We start from the raw sequence: 11,964 nt of genomic DNA, 5'->3' as shown, positions 1-11,964 counted from the left end.
TGAGCTACAGTACCAACACTGCTTTTGAACTCTAGTGCTGGAATACAAATCTGCCTTTAGGCTTTTGTGTCCGATGTTGACAGAAAGCAATTTTGCCTGGGAAAGACAAACGGAAGTGCTAGTCATCAATAAAGCTTCTTAAAACTAGTTTCCCTCAGTTTTTTAAAATAGATCTTCAGGGATTTTTATGTTGTACTATCAAATTCTGCTAGTTACCCAACTAAAACATGCAAATAAAGCGCAACAGACTACTCTTAGCCATTATGTGATTAAGCATCTTTTAATATTTCTATTGACAAACATTGTAAGCATAACCAGAGTGAACAGTATATACTTGGCGTCTGTCCAGTCATAGACTTGAGTCACTAAACTTCTGGTTCAAGAAGAACTACTGGCATTCTAATTTCATTTTCGCTTGAGCCATAGGATGCTGAAGTGATCATGGACTAGGACGTGTTCCAATAGTGCCAAATTCTAATCAAAACTCAGGTTGTGCGTTAGTAGCCAAGGCAAACAATTATTCTGTATCATACACAGAAAGCAACTAGTATTGAACAGATAGAGTTTGGTCAACAAACTAGTTTCACTTCTTTAATAATCTTTTTGCTAATAACTCAATAGGCACAACAGTACCAGTAAGCATATGAATTTTAAAATGCACAATTGCCACAGACAGTTGACTTGAATACAGTAATAGTGTTTGGTAGCAGACTTAGAGACGACTTTTAGATTCTTCCACTCTTAAGTTATTTTTTATTTCCTCATCACCTAGTCATGCACTGGAGAGGAATTCCACAGCAGTCTCCTTCTCTTCAGTTAACTCCTTAGCAGTCAGATCCATCTTCTCACGAGAAAAATCATTAATAGGAAGACCCTCAACAAACTTCCAGGTCTTGTCCTGTTTGAAAACAAAAAGTCCCTTCATATGAGAACAAGCTTCATTCAGTCTGCACAAAGGAAACTTTGCAGCGCAAGAAACAGTTTATGGCCTTAAAAAAAAAAACACATCAGGCAGAAGTTAATTTTGTTTTCAGATAAAGAATACAACCAGCACCAGCTAGTCATGTAAGATTCTACTTTTCTATCAGTACTTACTTGACAACTACTACAAAATGGTGAATAATGACCCTGTCTGCGAAAGACTGCTAAAACCCCCACGTCCCAGCAACTGCAGTCCCATACTAAAAGCACAGCTGTTAACTAGCTCATACTACAACTAAGTCTTGCAGAAGATACTTAGGTTTAAATACCGTCTAGTTACCTTGATCACAACAGGAAATGAATATAGCAAGTCTTCAGGAACACCGTAAGAATTGCCATCAGAAATTACTCCCATGGAAACAAATTCCCCCTGAAAACAGAAGAGGAAGGGATAAATACATTTTTCACTGCTAGAAGCAAGCAAAATTTTGATTTCCAATATACTGCATCTCCTATGACACGCTTTATTCCAGAAAAAGACAGATTCTTCCCCCTCTCAACACACATACACACTTGAGGTCAGAGACACTGGCATGTAATCAAAGCATTAGGCAAACAAGCACTTACTCAAGAGCAACATCTTACCGCTGGAGTGCCAAACCAGATGTCCCTCACATGATCACAGATAGCTTTGGCAGCTGACATCGCACTGGACAGCTTCCTAGCCTTAATAACGGCTGCTCCACGTTGCTGAACAGTCTGCAATTAAGAAAAAACCCTAAATCGTAAAGCAGCAAGATCTTGGCTTGGTCTAAACACTGTTAGTAAACGCCATAAGGAAAGGCCACCTTACAAACATTATTTAATTTCGTCAGGCAAGATACAGTTCTATCACTAAATGAACATGGCATACAATCCAGAAATACAATCTGGAAGAGTTTTGCCAAGACAAGAAAATAATGGAATATTTCAGAGGCGGGCTCATTTCTTAGTACCTGCTTTACAGCTAGCAGGCCACTAACTTCTTTCATACCAATCAGATGTTTCAGGCTTTTACCACCAAGAGACTTCATGTACATCAACAGTAACAGATGTCTCAGAGCAACACTGGGCATTAAGTTTATTTTGCTGAATACCAACGTGAACTACTTGCTGGTCTCAATCCTACAATATTTAATGCATAAAATTAATTTAATTCCTGAAGACAGCTGAACCTACCTCCCTATACTCAAGTTTATATTCAGAAATTTTGTACTTAAGAATTGCACCTCCTGGAATTAGAATAGCTTATTAAAAGAAAAAAAATATAAGGTTTAAGAAGTTTTGGTAACGCTGTATGCCAAACAGACCCCAGTCTAGAAGGCAGGAATTATGACATGTCCTTATCTTAGGGAAAGCATTCTAGCATAGACCAGCATTACAATGTACCCAGAGCGCCAAACCAGTACCCTGCCTTGGCCACGTAAGATACAGCAGGATCAAGGACAAGGACACATTTCTGCTTACACTCTGGCTCATGAACTTTGGTTGTCAGCATACAATTATTTATTCTGTAGCAAAAAGCATGAGCTAGAATAAGCTATATCCAAAAACAAGATAGGAAAGAGCACAGTCGTATGACAAAACACATCCTCAGTCCCAAACTAAAGGTGCCTTGGCTAAGATACAGTACCTGGCTGTCAGCATGCCAGTAACACTGCAATACAAAGCAAAGTACAGCTACTTGGAGTCACATTCATCAAGGGCTTTAGTAATCCTTGTTTCACTTTCTATTGCATTTAGGTAGCCTGTGCTCTTGATCAATTAATACCATTATTTTGTTTTACTACCCTACATTATTATTTATTACTACCCTACATTAAAACATTTGCAGGTGTTTTCTAGATTTTTCAGATTACTTTTCAGAAACGCTGCTGACAAGGCCACAGATTTAGATTTGGAAAGCGAGTGTGTGCGTGCATGCATATGCAGGGGGAGGGCTGCTGGGCTTTTTTCGGTGGGTAGGGAGCAGCGAACGGAAGATCATCCTACTTCAACTACAAAGCTGCCCCAAAGAAGTCACCATACTGAACTGCCAATGGTGCTTGTGTGCCAGATGAGTTGCACCCAAGCTATGATCAAAATTATTTTTGTTAAATCATTTTAGCACACCAAATGGCTTCTTCTACTAGTATTTATGTAAGTTTCATAAAGCCTTAAATTTTTCAAAAGCAAATAATTGATAGGGACAAGCTATCTGAAGATGACTTATTCCAGTGAGAGAGGAAGCGCTGCTTCACTCAGTTATTTACATAGTTTACAGTTTCATATGAGGTTAGGAGAAAGCAGAAGCACAGAATGACCATTTAAAAAAGCCCCAAGATCTTACCAGGATAAAGTCTCCCTTCAGCCAGCTGTCATCTTTTATAGCTTCATAAACTCCAACTTCCTTTCCTTTCACATTTACCTTCGCATGGTTAACATCTGGATATTGAGTGGAGGAGTGGTTGCCCCAGATGATGACATTCTTCACATCATTAGCAGTCACACCAAGTTTCAGAGCAATCTAATCAGAAATTAAAGATGTCTGTCCATTGTATTAACTTCAGCCTCTCAATTCACAGGCTTCTTTGAAAGCACTGCTCTGTTTGTATTTAGAAGGGACAACAGAAAGTGTTCTACTTTGAATAGGCCCTTCTTACCTGAGATTTAGCTCTGTTGTGATCCAAACGAGTTAAGCAGCTGAAGTTTTCCTTTGGTATTGACGGGGCTGACTTTGATGCGATCAGGCAGTTAGTATTTGCTGGATTCCCAACTACCACAACCTAAAAACGAAGAAGGGGAAGGGGAATGTGGAAAGATGAAGAAGCTATTTCTGCAAAACAGCTCCCTCAAGTGAAATACATGACTTTGCCTTCAAAGAAGCTATCAAAAAGTTCTCTAAATCTCTTTGTTGTCTTCAACAAGATTTTTTTTTTTTATATGTGCATCGTTCATAGTCACCGAGTCTTTTATAACCGCACAGAAAAATATTTTCTAGCTAGGCATCTTCTTTATAATTTGACATTCAAATGTGAAAGAGAACAAGACTTCTAGGGAGATCTGCACACTGACCCACAGCCTGGCTTCAAACCCCGTGCTACTAGATACAGGGAAAGGACAATACATACACACTAGTCGGCCCACAGTGAATTCACCATCACCTTTTAAATGGTTCCTAGACTGGCTGCCACTGCTTTATATAATTACTTTATAATTAAGAATGCCAGAACGGTTAGTTATCTTAATGTTCATAGGCAGTTAGAAGTAAAATATTGCCTGAACTTAGATCAATTTATTACTACGGAAAACTGATTTTTATTCATCCTTCATCTACTAATGTGCCTCAAATGATTAACATCAAGCTCCATATACTCTCAATCACACAAGCTAATCTGCAAACCTCCCTTTTTATTTCCCCTTTTGAAAGTGAGTTCAGTAAATTTTCCATTACTCTGCAATAGTTTTATTGATAGTTTTTATTCCAACCATATTAAGAAGGAAACAAGTCTTTAGAAGCAGTAGGAAGTTCATCAGCAGAGGAAGTAGACATTAAAATGTCAGTTACAAAGCACAGTCGGAGTCTGGGTCTGAGATTAAGAGCAGTAGGAGAGCAGCCACATGATCCCATTAACTGTGCTGAAGGAATCTGAGAGAGAACAATTAAAAGCTTCCAATGCTCCAAAGACCAAGACGCAAACAACCTAAATAAGCTGATTTTTTTGTGCAACTGTAATTCCATATTGATACTGAAGTTAAGGGTCATTATGTTAAAGCCACAGATGGATATGAAGTAGGCAGCTGCATGTAGATAATTTAGTTCTCCCAGAGAAAAGAGATAACAAGCAGAAGACTGCTTTTTTTTTTTATATAGGTTTTTTTTGTTTGGTTGGTTTTTTTTGTTTGGTTTTTTTTTTTTTTTTTTTTTTTAGAATTGCTGGTTACCAGTTCAGAGTATATGCAGACTACAGCAATACGATGTAAGACTTACCTTTTTCACCAAACGAATTAAGGACTAAATCACCTACCTATTTAACATATTATATCTCAACTAACCTTGACCGTGGTATATTTTCCAGGGCTTAAGGAAAGGAATGCCTGCACTGAATAGGCTCCTGCTTGCGCAGTATCTTTCTACCATGTATTTAGATCTCTACATAACTCAGAGTTAACTTTTTAAATTCAGTTTCTATACTCACCTTGACAGTCTTTTTGGCATACTTGTCCAAGGCTGCACCCTGAGACTTGAAAATTTTCACATTCGCTTTGAGTAAATCCTTCCTCTCCATGCCCTCTCTCCTTGGCATGGAGCCAACGAGAATTGCTATGTCAAGGTCTTTGAATGCAACTTCCTCCTTGTCTGTTGGAATGACCGGGTGAGCGACAAAGGGAGGGGTGGGGGGGGGGGGGGGGGGAATCTAAGTAAGATAAATACTCATGGCAGAATGTTAACGGGAATATTCTTTGGTTCATAAATAGTATATAATCTGATCTGACAACATCACCACCTTCCCCTTCCAAAAATACAACTATAGTCATTTGGCCCTAACTCCACAGATTAGAAACTGTTTACTCGCAAGTATTTAAACCCAAATATTTATCTAAAGCTTTAGATATAAATTCTGATAACACAGGAGAAATCTATGTCAAAAGATACCTTTCATGTGTCTCTTTTTCTAGATACATATACATATGTATATATGCATATTATACACATGTATGCATATATGCTGTTCTTCACTTTTACAAAAAATTCTTAGTGGCAAATATCAACACAAATAAAGTTTTCCTGTACCTTTAACAATTCAAACTGAAGGTTTGATTTGTACAAGTACAGGAGCTGGTAGCTACACATTTTTTTAAATACTGTAATAATTACAGTAGCATCTACTGGCTCCCTTTCTTCTGCTTGTTTAGATTTATCAGAACTTAACTTGTTTACATGACTTGATGAGCGATTTTTCAATTTGCAGAAGATATTTCTAAAGACTATAATTTTTTTACTTAGTAAAGGAATGTAAGAGTATCTAAAGATTCATTGTTATTTTACCACTACGCCAGAATACAATGCATAAATGCACAAGTATCTGACAATTTGTTGCACATGCTGACAACCCAGGATTAGACGATATAAACCAAAACCCAGGTATCTGCGTAGTCAATTCTTTACACAAAACTCATTTGATGACATTCTTCCTAGCTTACAGCCCAAGTTAAATTAAATTATCTTCCACAAAATATAAAACCAAGAAAGGATCATCTAATATTTTCTTCTGCTTAACTTCCTGGCAGCTACAGCAACTCATAAATGCAGTAGTTGTACTAGAACATCTTGTAGGTTTAAGAAAAATTTCTTTTGGCCACCTCTCAGCAGCGGTAGAGCACAGTCCTGCAGCTCCATCACTACACCTTCCAATACAGTCATCATGGGGGTGATATCCAGCAGTACAAGAACAAGAGGCTGTAAAGAAAGAAATGGTTTAGTGTAAGTTGCATGTAATCTGTTTTGAAAATGAATTTGTCTTGTTATCTGCTACGAACTGCTATCTTGTGCAAGACTTAAAATCCATTTACAGAAAAACTGCTGAAAAACTTCAGCACGACCAACAACTGAAAGCTTGTGTAACAGAGCAGGACTCCATTTTCACCATTTAAAGAATAAATTACTTGCATATTGGTAAACCATTCTGAGTGTCTACAAGAAAACAAGTCTCAGGGACTGCACTTCTGACATTAGCTTATTCATTACTGTGCAGCAGAGACAAATGATAATTCAGTGTAATACCTGTTCTTTGCCAAAGACATGTCCCTTGGCAATGCTGTAGAGCAGCGAGTAAGCAATCTGCCCGGCAGCTCCAGTCACCAGGACTCTGATCGGTTCACCCTGCAAGAAAGTTACGGAGATTTACCCACAGCTACACAGTGCAGGCTCATACCATCTGAGAGCGGTAAAATTAACAGTTACTACAGAAATAAGGTTATGATTATTTAACTTGGATGAAAGCATGTGCCTAAACGTGGATCAGGGCCAGCTCCTGGGATCACACTTCTGTTCTGCTAGAACCAACAGCAATTCCTCTACTTGCTTTTACAGAAACAGACCACACTTGCAAAAATATCCCTAAGAATTGCTCCTGGAAAAGCCTCCAAAATGCCAGGAATTACAGTCTATTTGAAAAACTTTGTATTCCTTTTAACAAGGCTGCCTTTTTAGCATAAGGTGTTACAACATGTACCCACTCATTAGATTACCCATTCATACTTCAAACTTACTACAGAAGTTTTACGACCTGCCACACTTCACCAGTTTTCAGATTCTTTCAATTTTGAGGGCTGTTTATATTAAGCATTTTGAACGCTTACTTGCAACCAAAGACTCACTGAATGCCAGAAACCAAGGAATCTAGTGGACTTAAAACTACTGCCTCACTAAACTGTTATGCAGCCATTTAACAAAGCCACAGACAAAAGCTACATTATGGACAAATACAGACACTAATATCCATAATACAACTGTCCATCGTCAAACTGACCCAAAACTCCAAAAGACTGGGGGAAGACTGCCAACACAGTGCTATATTGCAAACAGGGGAAAAAAATGGCTTACCCTATAGCAAAAGTCCAGTTTGTAAAGCAGAACCAGGACTTGGGGAACTCCAGACGTTATTTAATATTGAAAAGGGAAAACACGCCAAAGGACATTCATAACCCAATATTCTGTAAGCCTGTTTTTTGTATCTCCCTTTCTCCCTAGAGGCAACAGGGCTAGGGCAGATTATGCTAGGACAGGAACAAGCACATTCTGACTAGCTTGCTGGAATCCCATGCCCACTTTTTCAAGTAATTAAAAGATGATCATTTGAACTATGGACAAAACATCTTCCACATTCAATTATGTCTGCAGTGATTCAATTGCATACTGGGCTATATTATGAAAAGTGTAGCTTGCAGAGCAAAGGCAGGCATTTCACTTAGTGCTGGTGGTTGCAGCTGGAATACTGAGTCCAGTTTTGGTACCCTGAGTTTTAGAGGGATGTTGAAAAACTAAAGAGGGTCCAGGCAAGCACTACTCAGATGGTTGGGGCCCAGAGTTCATGTCCTGTAAGATGAGGCTGAGGGAGCTGGGCATAGTCTGGAAAGGTAGAGGACAAGGGGTGATCTAACTGCAGCCTACTACTACTTTGAGAAAGGTTACAAAAGTAACACTGCCAAACGCCTCTCAGTAGTGGCAGATGGCAGAACATGGGGCAACGGCTACAGATTAAGAGAAAAATTCTTCATTAGGGTGTTACTGCTGCACTGGAACAGGGTACCTGGAGAGTCTGTGCAACCTTCATCCTTGGCTGTTTTCAAGACCCATATGAAAAAACCATGTATGACCTGATTTAGCAGCAGCAAAAGCCTTGCTATCAGGCTGGACTGGACAACCTCCAGACTCAGAGCAAGAAAGAGGTCAGACTGGATGACCTCTAGTGATCCTTTCCAACCAATATTCCTGTCATCAATATTTATAGAAAAACCATTTGGGGATTTGAGTGTATTCTCTCTGCAGAAGTGACCAGCCAAGCATAGCTGCATCAAGCTAGCATTAGATAACTATAACAATCAGGCCACCTACCCCATTTTACTACGTACTAGATAAAATGAGAGCATAAGCGATTAAGTTAAACTACTGAACTCGCAGATTTAGACCTCAACATGATTTTGCCTTCATTATGGGAATGATTCTTTAAATACTTGGTTAAATGACTACTGGTTATGGTGTTGAACTGCATTATTTTCTTTTGAACCTGTCCTACTTTGAGTCTCATCCCTCAAACCTCGTCAAAACTCCATGAGGAGAGGGAAGGAGAGCAGTCAATCGATTACTGCTGTTTTAAATCTCAAAACTAGTTTTGGTACACTATTCTTGAGTAGGGGAGTTACACTGTCCAAATGTACCATAATGTCTGAATGATGATGGGCAGCACAGATTAAGATGCGTATCAGGTTTTAAAGCCAACTTTTCAGCATGATTTTAAGGAGAATCTACATTTTATTTATGTAAAGGGAACAATGAACACTCTTAAGGCAGCTAATCATATTCATTAGGAAAGTAAGTACTGGAAAACTACTGTGCTGCAAAACCTTGGCCTGGCAAAATCCCACATCAGCAGCATGTAACAAGTGAACCCATGCTAAGCATGCTACTCCAGAATTCACACAGATAACAGCAGAAGACATTTTCTTTGAATTACATGGTATCTGAAATCAATTGTGAATTGATTTCTGAATTTCCAGTGAATGGAACAAAGATTTTAAGAAGTTAGGCTCTTTCTCCTTTGCAACCTGTGAGCCAAACTAAAGTAGTATTACAAAAGGGGGAAAGTCAGGGAAAATTTTTTCCACTATATGCATTTTATGTGCTAATCTGATTTAAACATAAAAAATGTCAATCTATCCACTAGCATTATGGTGAGTATTCAGCATAACAACAGGAGATGGAAGGAGTGGAAGATAAAAAGGCAAGAGGCAGGAATATTTTTTTTTTTTTTTTTTTACTAAGACAGACTTAACATTTAGCCTTGTTTAAAAAAAAAAAAAATCCTTCAGTCATGACTCAGCTCCACCCTCTAAAAAAAATGTTTGCTTACTGCCATCCTTCCTGTTCTCCCCCTATTTTGGGCTGGAGGAGGGAGGAAGAAACATAAGCTAAACTAAAGTGAGCAGTAATGCCTACTTGTTTTTTTTCTCTCCAAGCCTTCAGTACAGTGGATTCACATACAAGCTTTCCCTGAACCCCCTTGCCCCTGCACCAATTGTGAGCAATTAGTATCAAAAAATTTTTCATGCTTTCTCTTGATTCCAGGAGCTAGATTAACAAGCCAAAAATGTTGTGCTTCTTACAAAATATAGTTAACTCTCCCTGGAAAACTTACACCACATAGAAAAAAAAAAATCGGTATCACTGAGCATCTGAGGCTACTTTTGGAGGTTGGATGTTTAGAGAAATGAGTAGCTCCCCAATGGAAGTTGCAGGCTTCACACATTCATGTTCAGGCACTTTAATCCATGACTTGGCTCCTGCATTGGGCTTCAATAAGAATACTTTCACACTGTGATAACTACAGAGGTGACCTTTACTCAGTCTCAGGTGTACAAGAACTAGAGGACAAATTAAACAGCATCTAACTGAACTATTTAGTTTCAAAGCCTTCCCCCACTTCACAAACAGCTGATGTATAGTTAAAAAGTTTTAGGAAACTGAAAGAGTAGTAAAGGTACTGATAAAAAGGAAGGAAAAAAAGTGAACATTGCACCCCCAGATACCCTTCTCCCGCTAATTCAGCAAACATGTAGGATTTCTCCCCCTCCTAAATTATCACCGATAAAAGTAAAGTTTCCAGTATCAAATGAGGAAGCTGTGGGCTTAATGCCCTCCCACTGCACACACTTTGGCTCAAGAACTCAGTGCCTAAATGATCTCTGTGATTACTGCTGATATTAGCAGACCTAAAATGTTAGTGCCATACATGAAAATAGCACTACACTGCAAAACTGATTCAGGAGGTTACAAAGGTAAGTAAAAGCGTAATATGAAATAACCCACAATCTATCAAACGTAGGAACAAGAAAATCTATGTCCTGTCTACACAAGTGATGGACTTTGCATTACTAATTACAGTTATAGAAGACCTCTATAAACATTACTACTGATAAACTTAACTGCCTGTAAAATACTATCAGCCTAACGTTATTCCTGAATATTAAAGCCAACTAAGCTATCCCACTTTGCTTGACAAGAATGCTTTAAGTATTAAATTAAACTGTATCTCCTCAAAAGTCCAAAGCCTGCCTAACAAACATCCCCTTTGCTCTTCCCTCTTTAAAGCAGAGTTGCAGTGACAATAAACATATTTGGAGGTGTGGTAGAAAGTATCAGCAAGACAGTTGTGCACTTTAGCAACCCCAGCAGTGCTGTGGTTCATAGACTGAATTCCAAAGGGATTCTTCCCTTAAGAAATGACCTTGAGACAGGTGCCCTTAAAAGCTTTTTCCATTTCATTTAGCTAATAGCAGTTGCATCAATAGACGCACGATTTTGTTTCAGAAGTTTAAAGCCTTTGCCTAACACCAAATCATAATTAGAATAGTGAAAATAAGATAAAAACCAGTGACATTCTAAAAAGTCTGGGCATCAAAGTAAGTTTCAAATAGCAGTTCTCCTGGAGACCACCAAATTCATGGCAGTGGATGTTTTGAAAGCTCAAGTACAAACTAAAACTTGCTGCCTTGTGGTCACTCCTGAGAATCCATATTTTGAATAGAAATAAGAGTGGAGAATTAGGATGGGCAAGGCTTACAGATTTCAGTATTTTTTAGCATATAGCTGAAACAATAAGCCACATTTCTGAGCACACAAGCATCTTTTCTACAGCAAAGTACCAAAAGAAGAGGTTTGAATAACAGGGTATAAAGTCTAAAAAAACATGGAGACTTTTCATGATACTAAAGGAAAGCAAGGTCTCTGTGCAAGTTCGTGCATGTGCATATATACATATGCCACAGAAGAGCAAAGCACTCCAGTTCATCTGTGTAACCTCAGGACAAGAACTAGAAGAACTCCTTGACAATTTGGAGAACCTACAGAAATAGCTGGATTTCTGACAGCAAGCAGGGATGCAACAAGAGAGGAAAACATTTTACAGGCATTTCCCCTTGAGCTAACACAGAATTGCACCCAAAACCTTCAACGTCTCATGAAATAAAGGAGCAGGCATTCCCATCTTCTCGAAGGCATGTCGCTCCGCTCCGCCGCGGTGACCCCAGGGGGACCACAAGCTCGCTCGCTCGCTCTTTCACACACACACACACGCACCACACACACACGCACGCACCCACCCACCCCCCGCCGCACGCCAGTGAAGAGGAGGCAGGGACGATGGTAGGCCGGCATTGCAGGGGCCGACGCCGACCCCCAAGTCCCCGGGCTGGAAGAAGGTCACCCCGGCGCGGCCTCCGTGGGGGCTGAGGGAAGACCCGGGC

The 11,964-nt window shown here is 39.3% G+C and overlaps 1 protein-coding gene across 1 annotated transcript; it reads right to left on the bottom strand.

Moving 5' to 3' along the window:
• Positions 1-264: 264 nt before the first annotated feature.
• Positions 265-6,834, bottom strand: MDH1 (malate dehydrogenase 1). Its single transcript, XM_019472948.1, has 8 exons — positions 6,725-6,834; positions 6,303-6,400; positions 5,139-5,313; positions 3,603-3,725; positions 3,290-3,466; positions 1,567-1,680; positions 1,262-1,351; positions 265-898 (listed from the first exon to the last, which is right to left on the bottom strand). The coding sequence occupies exons 2-8, from the start codon at positions 6,365-6,367 to the stop codon at positions 773-775; spliced, it is 870 nt and encodes a 289-aa protein (XP_019328493.1). The 5' UTR covers positions 6,368-6,400; positions 6,725-6,834; the 3' UTR covers positions 265-772.
• Between the last annotated feature and the right edge of the window lie 5,130 nt (positions 6,835-11,964).

The sequence above is a fragment of the Aptenodytes forsteri genome, unplaced genomic scaffold, assembly GCF_000699145.1.
Source record: "Aptenodytes forsteri isolate BGI_AS27 unplaced genomic scaffold, ASM69914v1 Scaffold582, whole genome shotgun sequence".
In the NCBI taxonomy this organism is placed as follows: Eukaryota; Metazoa; Chordata; class Aves; order Sphenisciformes; family Spheniscidae; genus Aptenodytes; species Aptenodytes forsteri.
The sequence above is the reverse complement of the archived record's forward strand: the minus strand, read 5'-3'. Positions and strand labels throughout refer to the sequence as shown.

Coding starts and splice junctions, on each gene's coding strand:
- MDH1 (XM_019472948.1), bottom strand. CDS start 6,367: ATGATGACTGTATTGGAAGGTGTAGTGATGGAGCTGCAGGACTGTGCT. Junction 5,314..6,302: donor GCTCTACCGCTGCTGAGAGG/TGGCCAAAAGAA, acceptor TGTCGCTCACCC/GGTCATTCCAACAGACAAGG. Junction 3,726..5,138: donor ATGCCAAAAAGACTGTCAAG/GTGAGTATAGAA, acceptor CTTCGTTTTTAG/GTTGTGGTAGTTGGGAATCC.